This window comes from Pipra filicauda, unplaced genomic scaffold, assembly GCF_003945595.2.
Source record: "Pipra filicauda isolate LSUMZ 115617 unplaced genomic scaffold, ASM394559v2 scaffold120_size2142806_pilon, whole genome shotgun sequence".
Lineage (NCBI taxonomy): Eukaryota > Metazoa > Chordata > Aves > Passeriformes > Pipridae > Pipra > Pipra filicauda.
Window position 1 is genome coordinate 1,289,873 of NW_024103663.1, and position 23,538 is coordinate 1,313,410.

At 59.5% G+C, this 23,538-nt stretch overlaps 1 protein-coding gene across 1 annotated transcript; it reads right to left on the minus strand.

The window, feature by feature from the left end:
* Window positions 1-450: 450 nt before the first annotated feature.
* CUEDC1 (CUE domain containing 1) lies at window positions 451-23,099 on the minus strand. Its single transcript, XM_027751574.2, has 11 exons — window positions 23,008-23,099; window positions 10,422-10,883; window positions 9,801-9,928; window positions 8,775-8,901; window positions 7,178-7,361; window positions 6,320-6,403; window positions 5,317-5,406; window positions 4,486-4,579; window positions 4,223-4,281; window positions 3,829-3,899; window positions 451-3,626 (listed from the first exon to the last, which is right to left on the minus strand). The coding sequence occupies exons 2-10, from the start codon at window positions 10,710-10,712 to the stop codon at window positions 3,832-3,834; spliced, it is 1,125 nt and encodes a 374-aa protein (XP_027607375.1). The 5' UTR covers window positions 10,713-10,883; window positions 23,008-23,099; the 3' UTR covers window positions 451-3,626; window positions 3,829-3,831.
* Window positions 23,100-23,538: the final 439 nt, after the last annotated feature.

The following is a 23,538-nucleotide window of genomic DNA, read 5'->3' on the forward strand; positions in this document are numbered from 1 at the left end:
TCAAGGACAGCACAGCCTGGATGGGCCAAAACTACTACTTTTCCCAAACATGAAGAGCTTGAGACCGAGGTTTTGGGCACTGGCTGGGGACACGGGGGGCTCCTGTAAGTGGGGCTTGATGCCCTTCCCTCACACCATCAGACTCCCTTCATCTCTGGGTCCATGTGCTGCTTTTTGAGGCTCCGAGGAGTTTTTCACCACAAGTTTTCCTCTTCCTGCCTGTTTGTAGGGAACATGAAAGGAAGGGAAAGGCAAGCTCTTAAGAAAATCATCAGATGCAAATTCAGCCCCATCAGGAGTGTGCAGGCAGTGAGCCAGGGCAGATTTTGGGCATCTGCAGCCTTGAGGGGCACAGCTGGAGCTGGGCTAGAGATGCCCCTTCCCTCCCCATTCCCCTTTCTTTTTTCTTCCCACTGTAAAGAAATGGGAGTAAAAAAATACCCCCGAGTGTTAAGAGTACAACAGGACTTTATTATAGGAATTACTATTAAACATCTTTAAGAAAAAAATCACTTATGGAAATAAATTCTAAAACAGTCACACTCACAAACATCACAGATCAGTTTGGTTTGCTCTTTTTAAACCCTTTTGTAGAGAAATGATACAAATATCACTGAGAATTGGACATTTTAATGTAAGAAATGAGTTTTGGCTCCCAAGCCGGATTTGTGGCCTTTCTACTCATTAGACCTGATTTTTTTGTTGGTTTTTTTTTTTTTAAAGGACACAAAAATAATCCCTCTCCATCCTCCATTAAAACGATGCTTTGTTGCCTCCAAGATGTTTTGACATGGCTACAGGGTGACATCACTCAGAGGCTGTGCCAGGCCTGGGATGTTTAAGGGCACGTTGTTGGTGGTGCGAGCCAAGACGTCCCCAGGGCGCTGTGCCAGCCCCGTGTGCCCGCAGTGCGGTGCCTGCTTTGGGCACAGGGCCCCCCAGCACCACAACACCTCTGTGCAGGGCAGACCCCACCCGTCCCCTCCCCACGGCCCCGTGTCCCAGCTCACAGCCCCCAGACCACCCTTCCTTCCTCTCCCCGTTCCTCACACGCCCCACAGCCCTGTGGGCTCTGATGGGTCACGGGGAGCAGATGGTGATGGGCACTCGGGGGACGTGCTCAGGCAGAAAGCAGAGGCAGCTGCTGTCCCCAGGCTCCTCTGCCAGAAAACCTTGGCTGGGTTACAGAACGTGCCACCTGAGCAGGCCGAGAGGAGGGACAGTGTCCACCTCTGGCTGCAGCTAAAGCCGGCGGGGCAGCAGGACTGGCCTGTGACTGATGTGAGACGTGCCCAGGAGAGCTCAACTGATCCCCCACGGCACGATCCAGCCCGTCCTGGGCACAGCGAACCCTCCAAGGCTCGGCAGAGGGGGGTGAGCTGCGAGTGCCCAGGAACCGGTGCCTCGCTGCCTCAGCCCTCCCGTGACCAACTCCTGCTCTGGGAGGGCAGAATTCCCTTCCCGCCAGAGCCTGAGCACCCGCCCGGCTGCCGCTGCTTCCTGCGCTCATGGAAACTTCGCCGGCAGTGCAGCCCTCGGTAGCTGAGAGGCGCTGGAACTGGGACAAGCTGATCCGGTTCCAAGCTTGATTTTCTTCCAAATATGCAGAGCTGCTTTGGACTGGGAAGGGGTAATGGCAGCCTCCTATGGCCCCAAGGGCCAGCAGAGGGTAAGCAGGGAGCCCCTCCTTCTCTCCACCACTCTCAGGCTGGGAATGAAAGTCCCACCCAGGGAGTAAAGGATTTTCTGTTCCCAGATTCACACTTAGGCCCCTTGCACCCTGAGCCAGGAGGGGACATGCTCCTCCAGAGCCCCATCCTGCCCTGCAGGGTGCAGAGCAGCCCAAGGCACAGCCGGGCACACCACAGGGAGCAGGCGGCTCAGAGCCCTGCCCCTGGCACGGGATGGCTCTAACCTGTCACCAGGCTGCCACGACTCGAGACATGCTCCTCAATCCTTCCTTCGAAAGCAAAGGAGCAGACACCAAAGCTGGGATTTGCTGCTCTGATTTCAGGAACTCAAAGCTCGTTGGTATCCCAGGGCACTCCCAGCCCAGCACATCCTGCCCTCACCCTTGGCACCCCGGGATTCGTCTGAGTGCCAGTGCTGTGGGAACATTTACTTTGAGCTAATGAGACACTACCTGGACCCTGCAGCCACAGACAGCCAGGAGCAGCCCCGGCCCTGGCCAGGAACCAAGAGCAAGTGAAGCCCGTGGTGCCCCCGATGCCTCCGCGCTGCGAGGGGCGACAGCAGCGCTCAGCAGGTGCAGCGGCTGCTGCGGGGGGAATCTTGGCGTCCACTTCAAAGGCACGCGGGCTCCGCTGGGACTGAAGAGGAGCCTGCCGGGAGCCAGCGCCTGCAACAGGGACTTTTGTTACCAAACCCCGTGGAGAGGCAGGGAAAACAGTTGCGTGAGTGTTTGATGGCTGGGGCTTCTGCGTCTGCCGCCTTCGCAGCTCCAATCCTGCAACATTTGTGCCGGTTCGCGGGAGCCAGAGAGTGAAACAGGCACGTCTAGAGCCACCTCCTGCATTTGGCAGGGAACGCTGTGCCGATAAAGGAGGAGAAAATGTGCTGGCGGGAGCGAATTCTGCCTTTACGCTCGTCACTCGGTACTTACACAGCGAAGGAATTTGTTTATGTAATTATTTTTAGCCTGACAGCATCTCCAAGAGCTGCAGCGATTCCAGCGCTGTGGGCACGAGGAAGGGGCTCCGCTCCTGCCCCACACCAGACCCGGCAGTGCCCCCAAGCCCTTGTACAAACTCTCCATGCTGAAAACACCTCCACCAGCCTTGCAAACACCCAGCTCAGGCTTTGCCTCTCACCCACAGCGGGGGCATCCCTTAAGCTTCCAGGCTCCAGGACCACCCCCGGCACCCCACACCCCGTGGGACGTGTCCTGCTCCGTCAGTGAGGGTTAAACTGGTGCAAAATCCAGCCCTTGGTGCTGCCCCGCGGCGGCACAAAGCGTCCCAACTTCAAGGCAGTTGTAGCAATGCCGAAGGCAAAGGTTTAATTCAAAGTGAAACGCCTAGGAAAAGAAGGCCTTTCCTTTATAAACAATTTATATTATTTGACTATTACCTGATCTGAATCTCTGCTCATTACTCCTAGCAATAATAGACAACGGCTGTTAGCTTCCCTTTCTCACGTGGTTTTTGTTCCAGTGTGCGCAGAGTGAAGTTGCATCAGACCACTACAGATATGTTCAGGAGTGCTCCGGCCCAGCAGACCCCACGTGTGAACGGATCCTCGTTAGTACGACTGATTTCATTCCTCCTGCGACGCCGCTCGGACCGGGAGAGCAGGCGGGCCTGCTCCTCCCCAGCCTGAGCTCCACTGGCTCCTCCACAGCCGCTCGCAGCAGCTGCTCTCTTTTTTTTTTCCTTTTTTTTTTTTTTCCTTTTTGGCTGATTTTCTGGATAGAAAACGTTGTTTTCAAACTGCCGGTAAGAAAACGTTGTGCCTCGCTTCAATACTTGTACTTCTGAGGAGCACAGCAGCGGAGGGGGAACAGCCAAAATCTGGGTGATTTGTTGGGTGGGTTTTTCCTTTTTCAGCCATCTCCTCGTGAAGCCTCCTGCACGTCCTGTGCCAGCAAGAAACCCCAGCGCTGGGACCTGCGGGGAGGGGAAGGGGAGGGAAGGAGAACAGCACGTGCTCAGCCTCAGCTGCACCACCACCAGCACCTGGGGCTGTTACAGCCACGGCCACTGATGTCCCCACCCAGACACACTCTGGACCCACCCAGGGCATGCAGCCTCTCCTCCAGCCAGGACAGATGGACGGGACCATTCACACAAATCCCCAGGTGTCTCTCACCATTTACTGCCCTTCCTTCAGCGTCTCCTCCTCCTCCCGGAGCTGTTGCCTCCGTGCTTGGAAGTCTTCATCTGAAAGGCAGAGGCAGGCAGGGGTTGGAGCCACCTCCACACCAGGACACCTCCACTGCACCACGGTCCCAGCCCCAGTGAGGTGCCCCAGGGGGAGGCAGCCCAGCCCCTGTCCCGGGGCAGAGATTTCCTTGCTCAGACAGACAATTCCCAGTAGGACACTGGGGTTCTCTGCCATAACTGAGAACACTGGAAGGGGGTTTTGGCCCACAGGGGTATTTCTGCCAGGTGGTCACACCTGGGCCATCCCCAGGGTGACCCGGGGCCAGGCGCTGCAGGACACAGCCAGCCACGCCCAGCACAGCACACCCAGCATTCCTTACCATATCCATGGCCTTCCACATCATCCAGGAGATTTGCTGTTGAAGCCGCCGTCCCCATCCTGCACCCTCCACTAAGGAAAACCAGCTGTGGGGCCGGGAGGTGGCTGTGGCACCACAATCCCCCTTCCCATCCCATCCCATGGCCCAGCCACGGGGCAGCCGGGGGGCTCCAGCCACACTGTGCCCTTGGGGAGCCCCCGGGAGCACCCGAGTGAGGCCCCTCCGAGAGCCCTGGGCCCTCCCCCGGTTCCCTTTTAGGATACACCTGGTGCTTCAACAAGTGTTTTCTTTTTGATTTTCTCATCTTCGTCTTCTCGGAGAAGGCTCTGGCGAGTTCAAACAGCTTCTTGCGCGTTGCTGGAAGGAAGGAACTGGGTGAGGGTCTCACCCCAACACCTTCCCAAAGCTGCCACGGGGGAGGAGACAGGCAGGGCCAAGGTGTGAGAGCCACCCACAGCCCTGTAGTGATGCCCTGGGTTTGCCTGGGAACACCAGGAGTGCGCAAATCTGCCAGGCTTGGAGAGCGAGACAGGGATGCCTTGGCCCTGGTGGGAGGTGCTGATGTTTTAGCCTTGGGCTGGGATTTTCACAACCCAGACTGACCCACCCTTCCCCAGTGTCCCCACTGCCTGTAGCCCAGCCCAGGCTGCCCAAGGACCTGGGTCTAGTTTGAGGCGGGAGAAGCAGGTTGTGACTTTCCAGAGGAAAGGATTGGAAAAGGGAGAGTTACAGCAAACCCTTGGCTTGCTGTTCTAGGATTCACACAAACCCTGGTCAGAAATTCCTCTACCCAACACCACCTGCAGCCTCCACTCTTGCCACAACCCACAGGTGCACCAGGGACAGACGGACAGTGCAGAACTGGAGCAGGACTCGGGTGTCCCTCTCTCACCCACTCTGCCAGTGTCCAGCCAGGAGCATCCTGCCACTGGCAAGGCCCAGGAGAGCACCACGGAGCAGAGATGCACCAGCCCATGGCTGTGAAAGGCAGGTGGAAACTGCTGCCACCTCTCCCCCTGCCTCCCCCACTCCCAGCTCCCCTCCAGCCCTCCCCGGCATCCCGCTGCCAGCACGGAGCCCGCACACCGACTCACATTTTCCCATGTGTTTCAATTTGTCTCGGAATAAGGCATCGTCAGACACGGCACCGCCGGCCTCGCTGGTTACAGAGGGGGCTACATCACCTGGAAGGCAAACATCTGGTCACTGGGAGTGTGTGATGAGGGGAGGCTCGAGACAAACCATTTCCATGACCCGGTTCCAGTGCTAGCAAAGCACAGCCCTGCCATGAGCACAGCTGAGCCAGAGCAGGAGGGACGAGGGCACTGGCACACAGGGCTGGCTCTGGACGAGGGCCCTCTGCAGACACACCCCTGTGTTGGTGGGTGCAGATATGGGCCTGCAGCCCACCCTCGCTGTGATTCCCCCCCGAGTGGATGTAGGGTGAGCAGTGGCTCAGTCCCAGCACAGGCACCTCCCTCTGTGCTGCTCCAGGCCCAGCAGCCTCAAATTACCCTGGGCACTACCTGCACTCTGGGTATTGGATCGTGGTACCCAGGACAGCAGGGTCACCACATCAGGAGCAGGACTTCCAACTCGGTCAGGTGGACCAGAGACTCTCAGAGCCATGTCCCTGTGCCTGCTGGGCCGTGCCCCTTCCCCAGGTCCGTGTGCCCAGCTGGAGCTCTGCCAGGCTGCCCTGCCACTGCGTCTCACCCGACCCTGCACGGGGCCATCGACAGACACCAGCTCTAATTCTGACTCTGGGCAGCTGCTCCCTCACCGAGGTTAATCAGGATTACCCGAGAACAGTCGTTATGCCTCCCAGGCACAATCCTCTGCTCCAGCTCAGGCAAGGGGGGACAGGGATGGACAGAGGCAGGATGCAGGAGCACCTCCACGAGGGGAGGGCAGGAGCACCCATTCTCACCGCACACCAGCTCCTCTCCTGTGCTGGGGGTGCAGCAGGGAGGACTCAGCCCATTTCCTGCCCCCCCCCAGCCACTTTGGAGGCAGCTGGGCCAAGGGCTGGGAATGCAGGGCCTGAGGGGCATCCTGCTGCAGAGGGATGATGCTCACATGTGCCTTGGAAGTTACCTGATAATACGGAGGAAAAACCAAAGTCGTTGCTGACAGCAACACTGCTCGACTTGGATTTTTTGGACTCATATTTCAATCGATCTGAAAAACAGAAAGCACAGTGCCTGCTCGATCAGACCCTCGGGGCAGAGCACGCGGCTCCCTCCCCTCTCCCCTCACGCCCCCGTGGCTGCCAAGGGACAGGCTGAGTGCAAGGGAGGGAGCTGGGGCTTCACTTCAGCACGGTGACCACAAGCCCCTCGGTGGGAGGCAGCAGCAGGGGGTGGGATTGCTCCTCACCCAGCAGAGGAAGCCGCACCCACTGCGAGCACACGGCAGGCATACGTGTGGTTTTCCAGCCTCTGCAGTGAAGGTGCTGCCAGGACCCTGCAAACCTGCAAGGCCCCTCAGCTGGGGGGCTCAGAAGGAGGGGAAGGGCAGCTCTGTGATCAGGAGCAGTAAAACCACCCACACCCTCCCCATGGCACTGGACAAGCAACCAGCTCACTGGGAAGGAGCGTGGTGACAGGGGAGGAGCAGTCATGGGAAAACTGCTCTCCAGTCCAGGTCTGCCAGCACCTGGGGAGGGTGCACGGTCAGGGAGGGCTCAGAGGGCATTTCCAAAGCTCCTTGCTATGGATTCTGCTGGGCCCCTGCCAGAGACACTGCAGAGAGGTGAGCAGGGGGAGGAGAGCCTTGTGGCAGGCGCTGAGCACCCGGAGCAGGAGCCCACCAGTGTGTGCAGGTCAGACCACCCGCCCCCAGCCCGGCCACATCCTGCACTGGCTCTGCTTTGGCAGGGCAATGCTGCCGGCAGCCAGTGTCAGAGGATGGGCACACACCCAAAAAGCAGAGGTTTCTGCAGGTGCTTCTCACCTCTCTCCAGGGCGAGGAGGAAATCCCGGTTCCTCTGGAGCTCCTTCATGAACTCCTCGTTCTGCAGGAAGAGCGCGATCCGCTCGTCCTCCAGGTACTGCTTCCAGCGCCGCTCCTGCTCCAGGGAGCCCTGGCCCCGCGGGACGAGCCCCCTCGACAGGGGCTGCCTGCAGCTGTGGGAACCCTGGGGGGAGGCAAACACGGCACAGGTCGGGTGGTGGTCTTGGTGCCCGGGGGTTCCTGCAGCAGTGCCTTGGGCTGCTTGGCATTTTGCTCCTGTTATACTTCACCCCCAGCCTGGACAGCCACCGACTGCTGCTCCCCAGCAGGTCCCTGGGACAGCACCGTCCCCTCAGGATGGTGCTGCTGCAAAGGGAACAAAGGGGGACAGGGCATCACTGCCTCTGGCCACCGGGAAGGGGGACGGGATGGAGGGGACCGACATTCCGCATGGGAACCTCTCGGAGCCAGAAGTTCTCCTGTGCAAAGCACAGGCTGGCAGATTTTTAACTTTACACCGGGGGTTGTGCCGCCACAGGCAAGAGAAGGGTCTCAGCCAGCATTGCTGCTTTTATTTCCCATCTCTAAAAGAGCAGAGTCTGCAATTTCCCGCTGACAAACGTCCCTGCGCGAGGCACGTCACACCTCGCACCTGGGGAGCAGCACAGCCCCACGCTGCAGCACAACCTCAGCCTTGCCTACAATATTTATCTGATTTGTAGCTGCTCCCAGAGAGCCATAAAAAGCAAAAGCACACAATTACCGGGGAAAGAAAAGGGCAGCTGCTCCTCTCCTCCCCCTGAGCCCAAATGAATTGGCACACTCCTATTCCCAGAAAGGTAATAGAGCCCACGAAGCTCAACTTGCAGGGCAATCGTTCATGAAAATGTGGCAGGCTGCCTTTGGAGCCGAAAAGGGAGGGAGGAGCAGGGTTTCTGCAGCCCCTCCAGCCCCTCACCATGCCAGGAGGGTGCTGGCCCCATTTAGTGTTAGCAAAGAGTCGAGAGACACCTCAGACTGCAGCATGCCTGGCACTGAGCTGGATGCCCAGCACAGTCTGTGCTGGGGCTGCTTGTTCCCCACAGGGTGCTGCCCGTTGCCTGCCCTGCTGCAGGCACCCAAACCTGGTGGCTTCAAAACTGCCATGAAGCACATGGGGACTCAGATTTCCCAGGGGCAAATCCTCTGGCTTGCACTAGCTTTCCCACCCAAGTTCCACTGCAGCAGCCCCCAGGTGCCCCAGCAGTGCCACTGGTCCTGCAGTGTTACTGGTCCTGCTGCTCCTCACCAGGGCAGCAGGTGAGATTTTCAAATAATTGAAAATACAAGGTGCGTATGGCAAGTGGCACTTCTGGCACTAATCACTGAGATAATGGCAGGAAAAATATGAAAGCCTCGCTGAAAGACTCTCACACCTTGCCCACTTCAGTCTTGCCTTGAACAAGACACACTCCAAGTTTAGTGCACACCCAAGTTTAGTACCCAGATGCTTCCAGAGTGCTGGTGCTGCAGCTCAGGGTGGCTGAGGACAGGGGTCAGTGCTCCATGCCACGCTGTGGAGCCGGGATGCAGGGCTGGAAAGAGGAGCAAGGCTCACCTGTGTGCTGGCTGTCTGCTGGGGCAGGATGCGGAGGAAATCCTCGGGGAGGTTGCCCAGGAGCGGCGGGTTCCAGTTCCTGTAGTGCCCGGGTGCCGGGGTGCTGCCAGGGCCCGGCACGTCCGTCCTGTGGGACAAGCACAGACTGTGCTTGTGGGCCCCTTTGGTGAGGGAGAAACCCAGCAACACCTGCCACAGCAGCAGGGCACAGGGCCTGGCACAGCAGCGCTCGCCCAGCTCCACCAGCGCTCCTGGGAACCAGGAAACCCCAGCACACTTCCCTAACCTGTGGTGTTAGTGTCAGCTCTGGAGAGTGAAAGGCTTTCCTTGTGCAACTGGAATCTCTGGGAGCTGCATTTCAAGCCTTGCCCTGCAACTTTGCAGGCTGGGATTTCCTTCTCCTCCCTGTTTCACTCAGACTCCCAAAAACCAGCCTGGTGGAGCCCCAGCACTGCAGGGATTCACCTACGAAGCTGATAAAGGTCTCTCACCAGATGTCACACCCAGCCTGCACAGCCTGTGTCCAAGGGGCTGGCACAGGGGTGGCCAGGGCACCACACAGGGGTCCCACAGCCCCACAGATACAGCCATGGTGGTGCTGCTGCTGGGGAAGAGCCCCCAGCCTGCAGGGCCACAGACCCCAGGGCTCAGTGCCCTGGCTGCTGCCCCACACAGAACCCGGCTGCTGCCCCACACAGAACCCGGCTGCTGCCCCACACAGGGCCTGGCTGCCCAGCACCTGGTGTTTGTGAGCAGGGGTGAGCACTCCCCGCCCCCGGGAGCTCATTTTTGCCATTCCACACACTGCCAGAGCAGCTTTCCAGGCCCCTCAGCTGTTCATGTTTTAGGGCCCTGCAGGGATTTCCGAGCCAGCTGTGAGCTTCATTCATCTCCCTTGTCTTCATCCCACCCGACCCCAACAAAGTGGGGTCAGATACCCCATGCCAGGGCCAGCTGATGGCAGCCTGACCCCCGGGAGAGGCACAAGGTGACAGGAGCAGGAGGGGTGTGGGGCTGGGGGCTCACCTGGGCGGAGGGGTGGGCGGCGCGCGGGGGTAGCGGCTGCTGAACGCCTGGCTCTCGTAGGCAGGAGGGGAGTAGACGGGAGGGGGCTCCTCATCCGAGCTATCTGGCTCCAGGGTCCGCTCCAAGATCTGCAGGGTGAGAGGATGGGGTGAGGGCAGGACAGAGAAATGCTCCTCACTGGGCCAGGGCCCCAGTGCAGCAGCACTGACAGCACGGGCTGAACAACACTGCAGAGGATGGGGGCAACCTCATGGCACTGGTCCCCTGCACCACGGGGTTTGGGGGAGTTTGGAGGTGCTGCTCAAGGGATGAGCATGGGTGAGCTGGTCCTTGGGAGCACACAGCTCTGCAGAGTCCCTCTGACGGTAGCAAAGGGTCTTTGTTGGGTTTTGGGGTAGGAGGGAGTAGGGAGAGCACCTTGGCTGGAGCCTCAAGCAGTGCCCAAGACGCACCAGGCAGGCTGTGTGCTCCAGACCAGCTGAACAGGCACTCGAACCTCTGCCTGCCTGCAGCAGCCGAGTAGCACCGTGCCCGGGCAGAAGGGAGGCAGGATGAGACTGAGGTGCCGATTCATGACAGCCCAGGCAGGGCAGCCCAGGCAGGGGAGCCCCCCGAGGTTACCTCGGGGGGGATGCTGTCCTCCGAGTCCGAGCTGTCGTCACAGCCGCTGCCGTCCAGGTTCATCTGCAGGAGCTGGTCGATGGTGGCGTCCACGGCGCCGTTGTTGGCCCTCAAGACACACTCGATGATGTCGTAGTCCATGTTGGGGAACATGGTCTTGAAGTCCTCCATGGCCTGGTTGAACTCCAGCCGCCGGACCTGCCTGGCGGGGCGGCTGTTGTTGAGCTCCTGGGCGGAGGAGCCGCCGCGGGAGCCGCCGTTGCTGCTGCTCCGGCGGAAGAGGCTCGTCATGGCGGGGCGGCTGCGGGGGCACGGCGGCCGCGGTGCTGCTGCGCCCGCCGCCCTCCTCACGGGGGGCTGCCCCGGCGGCCAGCGGGGACCATGGGTGGGCAGCGGGGGTCCCGCTCCCCGCGGCCGACGGCTCCGCGGGTCAGCCCCCGGCGCACTGCGGCATCCTCCCACCTGCGGGGAGAGGGGAGAACATCACCCACGGGACAGCACCCTGAGACACCGCCAGGTCCCCATCTCATCGAGGGACGTTCGGTTCAATCCGACCCATCCCGCTGCGCCCTCGTGGGACTGTCCCATCCCTGGCACGCCGGAGCGTGGATGTGCCACGCCGGGGGCTGTACAAACAAAAGGCAAGGCAAGAAAAATGGCATTACTTCCACTGCCGAGGGCTGCCCAGATTTAACATTTCCATGCTTGACATGTATTTATAAACACGGTAAAATCGCTCTTTAAAATAAAACATGGAGTCGGCTCAGAGAGTGTCAGAGCAGGGGGTAAAATGCTGTGCAGCACGGCAAAATCGACTCTTTGGAAAAGCCACCAAATCCAAGATTAACATTCACTTTAAAACCATAAACAGATTATACAGCTACTGCTTCTCGTTTGGAAATGCAGGGCCAAATTCAGTTCTGGATTAACTCCACTGTTGAAACAGAATTACCCCAGGAACACTTTTGATCCATAATATCATTTTCAAAGGCTTTTTCCTAAGCAGCAGGCAGAGAGTTCAGGATAACTGTCCCTAAATGGTACTTAATGCAGAAGAACGTGCCAAGCACATTTCTTAGCGAAACAGGGTATAATCAGATTGTAAGCCATTAGGAGGAGCAGTCACCTCTGAAGGTCACTCGGGCTCTGCCCTGCCCAGAGCCAGGCCTTGTGTGACAGCCACGTCCCCAGAGCTCGCCTGGCCTCAGTTCACAGCTCCGAGCTGCTCCAAGAGAGGCTTCCAGAGGCTGCTGAGAGCGAAACACACTTGAAAAACGTGGGCAACTCAACGGGAACTCTGGGAGCAGGTTCACTTGTGCCACGCTGGTTAACCCTGGCCTTCATCCTCAGGGACAGTGCTGCTCTGGCTCGGTACCAAAGGAATCACAGGGGATGATTCCTGCTCCTGCTCCGGGCACGCTCCGCTCTCCTTCGCCGGCTTTTTTGTAATCCTGGAAGCATTTGCATCTGGATGCACCAACAGCAGCCCTGTGCAAACACCAGCACCAGCACCCGACCAGACCCTGCACCTCGGCCGAGGGTCCCTGGGCTGAGCACGGTGCCCCAGGGCCCCCATCCAGGGCCACCTTCCCGTGGCATTTGTTCGCCCCGCAGGACAGGACCCGTGGAAAAGCAGCAGCAGCTTCATTGCCGGGCACGAGGGGCCCCCAGCTCGCTCCTGCTCACTGATAGCATCCATGTAAGTGACCACTCAGCCAGGAACTGTCTCCATCGTGCTGTTGCACTCTGTCCCCGGGATCTGCTCCGGCTTGCAGGAGCCAGGCACGGAGCAGGAACAATTCCGACAGCTCTGCCCGGCTCTATTCACCGAGGACAAATAAATCCGCTGGAGTCAATTAATAAAATGCTGCTGCTCGGTTCCTCCTCCGCTCCCCTGACTCACTCCCAGCAAAGAGCCCGGCATTGTTCACACCTCTGGAATTATACTTTAATTGCAATATTGCATGGCTGGTTTAGTCATGTATTAAATTGAGTTGTAACACATTCACAGGGTACACACCTCCTTAAAAGATTTGGCTGCTCCAAGAGGATGGTGAAAGAGCCTGGACACCCAGGAAAACACAGCTTGTACAGAATACACTGCAAACACACACACGATCCACGTACAGAGATGAGAGTCTCTGTGGAGAGCTGCTGGCTCAGAAATGCCATGCCAGCCCATAAACCTCCAATAGCAAAATCAGCCCCCAAAATCAGGCTGGAAATCCCTAGGTCTCTTTAAAAAACATCAAATCTATAAAGTAACAAGGAGCATCTGTGGCTGGAGGGGTCTTTGTCTTCCAGCATTTGTCTTTGAGTGTGTATTTAAGGTCTTCCCTGTGACCATGAGGGCCACAACCATGCTAGGCGTTGGCAATCCCCCTGCCATCCCTCTGGACTTCTCCTGATGCCAACAGCTCTGCTCTGGGGAGGTGTTAGTGAACACTGCATGAGAGTCTGGAACAACTCTCTGGAAGTGCTGGATAGCGTGACTGAGCACGACAACATGCCAAGCAACAGAGAGCTTCTGGTCAGAAGATGAACGAAATCAGGGATGGGGACAAGATATTTATACACCAAAAAGGCTCTGCTGAACATCTGGCTTCAAACAGTCCCGAGGGAATGCGCTGCTGGGACCTTCCCAGCCCTGACATACACCCTGGGGGTTGGGGGCTTGCAGGGGCTGCTGCAAAGGACACCTTTGGCAACACAGAGGTGCAGCTGGTGCCCCCGGCACAGACCAGGGCAGCTCCACGTGCCCTGTGGGCAAACACCACCGTGGGCAGAGGTGACAGTGGTGAAACACCACAAATGAAGGCTTTTAAGTCCATTTTTTAAAGTCCTGCTGCTAATCCAGAGAAATGCAAACCACTATACCAGTATGAGGAAAAAATCCAGGGAAAAGCAAGTCCCCTCATTGGCACGAGTTGACTTAAAAGATCAGCTGGTAGTTGTATTCCAAGGATCCTCCCCAGTGCCTGCGTGCCTGCAACAGCATGTTCAGGTGAGCAATGGGGAGGGCAGTGGGACCCCCAGGGAAGGGGCTCAGCACGCTCCTGGCCCTTATTGCTGTGATGTCAGTGAGGGGCTGGGAAGACGCCAGGAAAAACAAAATCCTTTGGATTTCCCAAAAAAGGAAAGAAGCAGCTGGTGTCTGACTGCAGCCCAGGCATGAGCACGGGTGTGCTCGGGCACGGGCTGGGCTCCTCTTCACCCCGTGCCCCCATCTGCAGAATGGGGCTGTGATGACTCGTTTGGCTGCTGCCTGATCAACTTTCTTCCCGCTTGAAAACAGCTCTCGCCCTGTTTTCCTGCAGGAAGGCCCCTGAATGCTGTTATTCATTCACCCAAACCCGGGCACAGGCGTAATCCTTCACCCTTCTGCTGCGCCCATCACAGGAGGAGCTTAAAGGCTTTGCAAGCTCCGGGTGCGTGTCCCTGTCCACGGGTCACAGGGAGAGGCGAGGTGGCAGCAGGGACACTGCTGGGGTTGGCACTGCCCCTGTGCCCCCCACCAGCCCCAGTAGCATGGCCTAAATCCTCCCCTCCTGGCAGGGCACCGGCAGTGCCCGGTCCTGGCTCGCCCTGGGGACAGAGTGGCAGTGCCCAGCTGAGCCACCTCTGCATCCAGTGGTGGTGGCTGTCCCAGCACTGACCTGCACCATGGGGAAAATGCCAGGTGACATCCCAGTGCCAGCTCTTCCACTGTCAGCCCCACAGGAAGGGCTGCCTTGGTGCCACGTCCACACCAGCTTTTATCCAAGTGCCACTGTGCTCCGGGATGGGGCTGGTACTGAAAATGCCCAGGCAGGTTTTGGTGTCACCACACGGCCAGGACAGTGTGGGATGCTCTCCCACAGACCTCCATGGCTGCAGGCTGTGCTCAGGCACCAGCACACCTTTGTGTGCAGCTCCTGCCCCAAGCTCACCACTTAAAACCAGAAAATGCGACCAAACACAAGCTGACCTTGGGAAGAGGCTCCCCCGTGCCAGCCCAGGGCTGCACCCAGCTCTTCTCCCACCCAAGCTGCCAAGAACTTGCACAATTCAGATCAGAGCCAGAGCCAAGAACGAGACCTCGCAGCCAGGAGGAACCCTCAGTGCGGCTCGTGGGGAGGGAATGCTCACAGCCTGGGGGCACATCCTCCTGCCTGGGCACTCCGTACCTCCCAGAACTGGACTTTTCCCATGGAGGGGTGGCCCAAGGGGCCGCGGGCACAGTGCAAGGAGCACAGGCTGCCTCCCGTCAGCCATCCGGGAACGGTGCAGAGAGCAGCTGGATAATCCCGGGGGTGGGTCAGACCGGTAATGTCATGCTGGAAACAACAGTTGCTGGGCTCTGTGAGGAACACAGCCCGGGCCGAGGAGCCAGCAGCTGGAAAAGCACTGGGACTGATCGCTCGCAGCCCTCACCGCTCGGGGAAGAGCCTTGGCACCAAGTGCAAACGAGAATATTCCCTTCCCCAGTGTCTGCTGCGGCTCAGACAGCAGATGGGATTGCTCAAACACCGCTGAGCCTGCCCGGCCCCTCTCCCCTGCTATTGCCACGCTGTGTTTGCAGATCATCCCTGAAAACACGTCTGCAGCCAGGATGGGGGGATCCCCAAGCACTGGTTCCCCCCAGCCCAGCACTCCCCAGCTCCCCCAGGGCACCCATCACACAGCAGCTGCAAGCCCAGGCCTGTGGTGCAGAGCAGAAGCATTTCCAAGCACAGGATTATCTGGAGACAAGGGCTGACAGCCCCCCCAGCTCCTGGAGGGAACACTCTTGGAGGAAGTCTCAAAACTAGGGATGTTAAACCAGAAATAATGGCTCTGGCCAGAGCAGATGTGCTGAGCTCTGCTGCAGCCAGGCTCCTGAAAAGGGATTGCTCATATATGGGAACAAGAAGTCTGGGAACTGTTCAGCAGCTGCAGGTGTGACTATAATGGGATTGAAATTGGGATGAAAAGTAAAGGATCAGGAACAAAAATGATACCAGTGCCTAACAGCAAACTTGCCAAGGATGGGCAGGATGAGGCCCTCTCAGTCTCTCCCAAATCACCTTCCTCTCCACCTCAGGGGATGCTGAGCACCCCCCCTGGGCCTGCAGCCTGGGAAAATTGCCTGCCAGCAAATCCTTTTTCACGGAAACAAATAAGCACCTGAGGATTCCCTTTAATACTTGTTCTACTGCATATTAAAATGGCTGGGTTTAAGCCCTTTTCAAAGGCAAAAGCAATCAGGGAGGCGAGCACAAGTAAGTCCTGCTTGGGAACCTGTGCAGCACATACCTCTCTGCAACAGGAAATTCCCCTCTTGGCTCCGAGAGCAGCGATTGAGAGCAGAGGGGCCAGGAGAGCCATGGAGTGATCCTGGTTCCAACACTGGGCACTGGCAGCACTCCTGCTCAGGTGCTCTCACCTGATGGCTTTGCTGGGGAGCCCATGGCCAGACCTGCACTCTGAATGCTCCACACCCACGTTTCAGAGAAGCAGTGGCTGCTGCTGCCTCGGGACACCCACTGCTCTCCCAGCCGTGCTGGCCATTCCCTCCTTCCAGACAGATTTATGGGAGCCCTTTGTGAGCTGACCAGATGTCGGCCCTCCACAGCACCCAGCTGGCTCCTAAACCAAGGACACCCGGATAAAACCTGGGGGACACACTCAGCTGGGACAGGAGAGCCAAGCAGGGCTACACGGGGGACCCCTTGCCCCCCCAGAGCAGCACCCACCTTTGCCCTGCCAGTGTGGGGGTGCAGCAGGATCTGCAGGGCTGCCAGGGGGTCCTGGTGCCCCCAGCCCTCTCTGCCAAGCAAGGCAGAGCCACCCGCTGCCCCTCGGCATTGTGCTGCTAATCCCTGGCTTTCACAGGTTTTCCATGCCAGGACCACAGCCCCCCCCAGACTAAGCCTACATTAATGAGGTAGAACTAGATCCTCATCCAAAAAGTCGCCTGCCTTGCGAGGCCGCCTTGCACTGGTTTCATTGAAGGTAATTTGATCTTGGTAGGACGACATTCCTAAAATAGTTGAGGGAATTCAAACATGAAATAAGGTTTCCAGGAAGGGATTAAAAAAAAAAAAAAATAGGTCAAGCAAGTGTGAGCGATTAAAGTGACCCGGCATCCCTTTGTACGGTTTAACTGCGTCTCTGTTCAACGCTATCTTGCATCAACGTGTAATAAATTAGATCCAAGAGGTTGCCCAAAGCGGGGAGGCTGATATAAGATTATTCCGGGAGGTGGCTGGTGTCGGTGACCTTTCCTCCTCCAGCTTTCACCGCCGACATCAAACACACGCGGCCCAGAGCTCGGAGCTCTGGAGCGGCGCACGCGACAGCGGCACGGCCGGAGCCAGCACTGCCCCGTCCCACGGCACAGCCCTGCACCCACCACGGACCCCCTGCCTCAGCCTACCCACCCCAAGCCTGGCAGGAGGGAAGCCCAGGACCCCCGTGCCCACCAGCGTCCTCCCGGCGCCGGCCGCCGTGCAAAGCCCTCGCGCCATATGTCACACAAACCCATCTTTAACTGCTTATCCCTCTCCTCCCTTTGTGCTCCCAGCTCGGCACAAAAGCCTCGGGAAGCAGCTGGGAGTGAAAGAAAATAAAAATTCCTGCGGAGACAAAGGTGTATGACGTTCCCTGGGGCTGGGCTCGGGGCAGGGTGTGCTGAGGAGTCACTGCCAGGCAATTTTTGGGTTAGATTTGGGCAGAGAGCACCTAAAGGAGAGGGGGAGAAAACGAACACAGGCTGCGGGCAGGGCCAGCCCTGCTCCCTGGATAATTGGCATGGCTTATTCCCAATTGCTAATTTGCTGTTATAGGTCAAGGGTCACAGAAATTAAAGGACAGGAGGGGGAAAAGGGAGAAAGAGCCTGAGTAGAGGCAGTCCTTTCCCCTCAAGCTCTTTACAGGAACATACTGGAATAGACTGGGATTAGACTGGGCTGACCCTGCTCCAGCCTGGTGCAGAGCATCTCTGCAGGATTTGGCCCTGGGCTTCCTACAAAGGCAGGGACAGGCAGGGACAGGCAGCGCAGCCCAGGCCCAGCCTCCAGCTCTCCTGCCGCCAGGGTTTAAGGGCCATCGCTCACTGTGCAAAGGAAAAATCCCGTATTGATTCACCCGAGGCTCCGGAGCACAGACCGCACGAGTTTCTATGGAAACAAAATTAGTGGAGTAAAACTCTCTCTGCCGGCACACGGTGAATTATTCACCAGGACAGGGCCCTGGCCAGAGGGGCTGCTGAGAAGATTTAAAGGTGATCACAGCGTGGCTGCCATGATCCCCCTTCCCCTGGGGACCAAACCACAGGCGGGGAGGAGGAAAGGACCTGGGTTTCCACACCGTGTGTGTGGTGAGACCCACAAGGGATGTGGGAAGGTCCTGCACCTCCATCAGCACATCTGCAGCCTGTGGGGTCCCCGGGGAGGGAACAAGGGCTTCCCCCCTCAGCTCCCCCCTCCCAGCCCCTCGCTACACAGCACGGCAGTGATTCATGGCACAAAGCCAGCACAGATGCCCCTGCCCGATGCCCTCCTGCCACACACTGGCCACCCCATGGCCACCCATCCCTGGCACCCGGGATGAGGGCAGGACCAGCCGGGCCCCGCTCACCCCGCAGTGCCTCAGCACCGTGCTCTGCTCGTCGCTGCGAGCCAAGACCGAGGGGAAGAAAGGGACTAATTAAGTCACAAACAGAGGAAGGGGTTTTTTTTATGAGTCACTAAGCCATATGGCTGATGTAGCTATCCCGGGAAAGTGCCGAGCCAACAATCCGGGCACTACCCTCCCTGTGCTGGGACACGGCGTCACACTGTAATTGCACCAGGCTTTTGTCCTCCCTCACGCAGGGTGACATTGTTCAGCAGAGGAGAACCTGCTTGAAAGGCTACACCTCACCAGGGACAGGTATTTAATTAACACCCTGCGTCAGGCCCCTCCTGCCAGCCTCCAGCACAGGCTGCTCCATCCCAGCACAGCACGGCTCACAGGGCAGAGAAAAGCCCTGAAAGGCAAAATATTGACTTTGCTCCTTTCCCTCTGCTCCATCACAGATATACATAGAAACTACATGGGACACTAACCTGGATTTGAAGCCAGGCCAGTGCTCAGAGAAGCTCTCAGTCTCCTCAGCAGCAGAATCACTCCTGCACCAGCACAACTGGCCCCTGGTTGTGGGCAGTGAGGGGACCCAGATCCTCAGCAGTGGCTCTGCTTGCTGCTCACTTTGTCACCAACCATGTGCTGGGCTCAGCCACCCAAATGGCTCACATTCTTCTTCAAAATCCCATCTCGTTTCTCTTTCATTATTTTTAAGTTTGTCACCGTCCCATCCCAGTTGATCTGCACTGGCCTGACGGTGGCAGTCACCAGTCAGGGAGGTTAAAAGCCACAAGGATTTTAGAAACAAAGTTTAGGCTCCAGGAGCTGGGGATCCTCCCCAAAGGCTGTCCCCTGTCACCACCACTGCCTTGCACGTGCTCCCAGTGACCCATCCCCTCACCAGGGCTGCAGCCGCCCTTCCCTCCACTTTCTGGAGATGATCTCCCTGTTTTCCCTTGTTCAGCCCTGCTTTCCTACGCCAAGGACAGCGGCCAGGCTCCATCCCGGTGTGCTTGCGTGCCCAGCTGCGTGTGCCTTCCCTGGGGAAGTGAGAGCGAGGGCAGGGATCGACCAGCTGTCAGGCAGAAGGAAGAAATACCACTTCCAGGAGTCAGAGCTCATTTCCCAGCAATAAAAGCAGGCTAGGGCTGGAGAAAAGCACCACTAATGGGGATGCACATCCCGCACCACTCCAGCTGCCGATAGGAAAGTACGCAGGGGCTGCAACTTGGAAAAATAAAAGCCTTCAACAAGGGTTGGTTTAAAGCAGCACAGCCCCAGATTAGGCTCAGATTGGGTCATAAAGGATCTGCCATTCCCCACACGGATTATTGCTGTGGACGATGCCCTCCACGTGCCAACCTCGTCTCCCTGGCTCCCAGCTACAGCTCCTCCAGCAGATGGGAAAAGAAAACCTTGCTGCTTCCTCCCAGGGAGGGGAATTGCTCAGACAAGCATCTGCCCTTAACCGCTCTACTCTCCATCCTCCTCAGCCCCATCATCCCCCCTCCACCCACCCACACTCTTCTGGGGACCTAAATGTCACCTAGAAATGAAGACCTGAAGAGTTTGTGCTTCCCAGAGTTACTGCTGGGTAGCTTTTACCTCCTTTTCCACCTATTTTTGCTGCACTTTGATGAGGAGGGTCCTCACCACTGAGCAGGCACTGCCTCCCCTCTGCCAGCTCCCACCCTCCAAACAGAGGGTGCGAGAAGGACAGTGTTACCTCCCCAAAACAACCCCGGAGATCCAGGCAGACTCCAGTGACCAGGATATGGCAGGGCCCAGCCTCGCCAGCCGTGGCAGGAGGGGACAGTTCCTGTGAGGCCATTACTCTGGGTTTTAAGAGACTTGTTTGTTTGTTTGTCGCTGGGCAACCGAGAGGATGGAAAAAAATATCAATGTCATATTGTCACCTATGAGTCACCGCTCGGCACGGGTCGAGATGCCCCCGTCCCTCACTGCTGAGCGCGGGGCGGCCGGAAAGAGCCCCAGGCACCCCAAAAGCTGCTCAGCCCAGCTCCTGCTCCCTGCTCAGTCCTGCCCCAACACCTTCCCCGTCCCCACAGATGGGGACTCCAGTGGCCTGGGGACATCGGTAGCCCAGAGACATCGGTGGCCCAGGGACAACTTTCCGGGCCCTGGAAGGCGAGGCAGGAATTTGCATTCCTATTTGCATTTCCTAATTGCGCCTGCGGGTTTCCTGGGGCAGCGGCTGGCTCTGGTTTCCATGGCAGGTTTTGTGCGGACCCGAGAACCGAGGGAGGCACAAAGGGGCCACAATGGACCTGCCACTCACCCGCATCAAAGGCGGCCGGCGGGGCGGGCCGGGGGCACCGCGGACGGGGCAGCGCAGCCGGTGCCCCCCGGTACCGCCGGCACCGGGAGCCCCGGGGCAGGGAACGGGGTGTCTGTTGGCCAGCACTCCGGGACTGCCGGAGCAGCGGTGGGGACACGCCACCGCTGAGGCTGCTCCATGGAGGAGCCGGGTTGCGGCCGCTGTCGCCCGCAGGCAGCAGCCGCCCCGCGCCCGTCGGAAGTGGTGCAAGAGCTGGACCCAGATGTTCCCCCTGTTCTCATTTCCTGTTATTTTCAGCCAGCTTTCCACCCAGCCGGGTGGGTTTCTTTCTCCTTCCAGTTTCCCTATCCACTCGGGGACTGTCTCGCCGTCCCGGCTGTCTCTCCCTGTCCCGGCTCGCCTCACACACTGCGGTGCCCACCCAGCCCCCGTGCTGACCCCAGGGAACCGGCAGAACAGCCAAAACCGGGACCCAAACCTGGGAAAACCTGGTCCCAAACCGCTGCTGCAAGCCCAGGGCCACCGAGCAGAGGTAAGGCTCCAGCCAACATCCCTCCACACCCCGACATGGTGCCAGAGTTGCTGCCACCTTGGCCACACCACAGGAGAGGGACCCATCTCTGCTCTGCACACCTGCCAAGGGCTTGGGCAATTACTTCAAGCTTTTTTCTTATTTTATAGCTATCAATTACCATCATCATCATTAACTCGTGCCACCCAAAAGCCTCCCAGCTCTGCCCACGAGCAGCCTGAGATGCGCCAGCGAGCGCACCCACAGGGTTACGGCAACAGCCCCCACCCACCCCGGGACTTTACCCTTATGGCACAGACCCCGGGCCCGAATGACCCTCCAGCTCCTCTCCCACTTGGAACATCAGTGCCCACAGCATCCCCTGTTATCTGTGCCCCCGCAGAGGGGGGTTGTGCAGGCAGATAAGCACTGAGTGCTCGCTCTCGTGCTGCTGCTCCCCGGGGCAGAGGGAACCACAGCACTGCCACCATGGCACAGCCACTCAGCCCCACCACGGACCCGGCTGGGGCAGCAGGTCAGGTGTTGGTGCGTTCTGTTTGTTTGTTTTCATTTGAAAACTCTTTTTAAATAAAATGCTGGAAAAGTCAAAGCTTTCCCAGGAACTTTGTGGCTGGGAAGAGGATGGGCACCTTTGACAGAAATGCTTCTGGCAATCAGAGGCTTCAGCACCGGAAAGGGGCTGTGGGCACCCAGGGATCAGTGTGTCAGGCTCTGCTGGCATCAGGCACATCTTCACAAGGAGACAGGCACTGTCCAGGTGGTTGGATAACATAGTGGGAAAGGCCACATGTGCACAACAAGGAGCTGATGGCAGGGTCTCTGCCATAAGGACCACCAAAAGCTTCCCACTAACCCCACCAACAGCACTGACCGATCTCCGCTCCCAGAGGGCTCCCCTGGGGTCTCGCTGCCCCGGTGCCATGCTCCAGCCAGCCACTTCCACAGGAAAACCTCCGTGAAAACCACAAAAAGCTTTGCAGCGGAGCAGATGCCACTCAGCCTGTGTTGTCAGAGATGGAGGAGGAGGTGAGGAAAGCCACAGCTTCCCCAGCCGTGGGGCAGCCCCATCAGCAAAGCCCCACTGGCAGCCTCAGGGGTCAGCCCAGGATGGCAGCTCTCCCACAGAAATCCTTATGGCTCCGGCCCCTGTGTTTGTTGTCAGTGGTAGCAGCAGGAGGAGGTGTGAGGAGGAGGTGTGACTCCACTGCTTTTTAAGAAAATAATAAAAGGGAGCCTTTCCAACCCGCCTGTGAGACAGACGGTGCGGGAGAGCGCTGCTTTCAGCTCTGACTCGCACGGGAGAGGCAGCTCCCAAACCCTTCCCCATCACCCTGTGCCCACAACCCATCGGCGGCAATTTCGGCGCTGGACGGGAACTCCGGGAGAGGAACAGCCTGGCAGGACAGTGCCCTCCATCCCTATGGAGGATGTGAGGTCTGGCTGCCCTGGGCACCCGAACGGGGGGCTCACAAATGACCCCAGTAGGTGACCACCAACACCATGGCACGCCAGGGCCCTGCCGTTCCTGCACCAAGCCCTGACCCACCCGGCAGGGATGCTGGGGGTGTCGGGGATTTCGGGGATGTCGGGGTGTGAAGGGCGTTGCTCCATGAACCCGGGGATGGGGAGGATGTCCAGCAGCAGGAAGGCACCAAACCCAAACCCGCGGCGCACGGAGGGATCGCGCTCAGGGAGCAGCGACGCTCCGGGGCTGAGCGGGACGCGGGTCCTGCCCCCGGCCGGCTCTGCCGGCCCCACGCGGGGACGGGACCCTCACCCCACGCCGGGCCGGCGGGCTCGCCCCCCTCTCCCCCCCCACCCCGCCCCGAGGGCTCCCCACGCGGGACCCTCCCGGACCCGGCGGGCGCGGGGCCGCGGCGGGGCCGGAGCGGCGGCGGGGCCGGGCCGGGGCTGCGGAGGGGCGGTCGGGCGGCTCCAACAGGCGCGGCCCCGGCCCCGCCGCCGCGGCCGCTCCGCCCGGGCCCCGGTGGAGGCCGAGCCGGCGGCGCCGCCGCTCCCCGGCCGTGCCCGGCGGGGCCCGCGCGGCCCCGGGCCCGACCCGCGCAGGCCGAGCGGCGCCGCCCGCCCCGGTCCGGCCCCAGCCCGGCCCGGCCCGGCCCAGCCCGGCCCGGCGCACAAAGAGCCCCGGCCCGGCCCGCCCCCCTTACCGGCGGTCGGCGCCGCGCTGCGGGGGCGGCGGCGGCGGGCGGCTCCAGTCACGCCGGGAACCATGGAAAGGAGCCGGGACGGGAGACGTACGTGGCGGGCGGGCGGGGGCGGCCGTGCCCGGCAGCGGGGGGCGGCGCGGCGGGGCCGGGGCCGGGGCCGGGGCCGGGCCGGGGGGGCGCGGGGAGCGGGGCCGAGCCCAGTGGCTGCGGGGGCGGGGGGCGTGCGGGTCCCCTCGGGGCTGGGTCACCCCCCCGGGCCGGGTGTCCCCCCGGGAGCACCGAGGGGCGGCACCGCCCGGCCCCCGCCGCCTCCCGGGATGAAGCAGCCCTGACGGGGGCTGGGGGTCTCGGGGTCCCCCCGCTGTCCCCAGGCTTCCTTGGCACCCCCAGCCCTGGGGTCGGCATCTCCCACCCTGGGCAGCCTGTGGAGGGAGCAGTATCCCGAGGATGGATGGATGGATGGATGGATGGATGGATGGATGGATGGATGGATCCCAGCTCTCCTGGCTCTCAGCCTCCTCCACACATTTG

Coding starts and splice junctions, on each gene's coding strand:
- CUEDC1 (XM_027751574.2), bottom strand. CDS start 10,712: ATGACGAGCCTCTTCCGCCGGAGCAGCAGCAACGGCGGCTCCCGCGGC. Junction 6,404..7,177: donor CCTCCTCGCCCTGGAGAGAG/GTGAGAAGCACC, acceptor TCTGTTTTTCAG/ATCGATTGAAATATGAGTCC. Junction 4,580..5,316: donor ATTGAAACACATGGGAAAAT/GTGAGTCGGTGT, acceptor CCTTCCTTCCAG/CAACGCGCAAGAAGCTGTTT.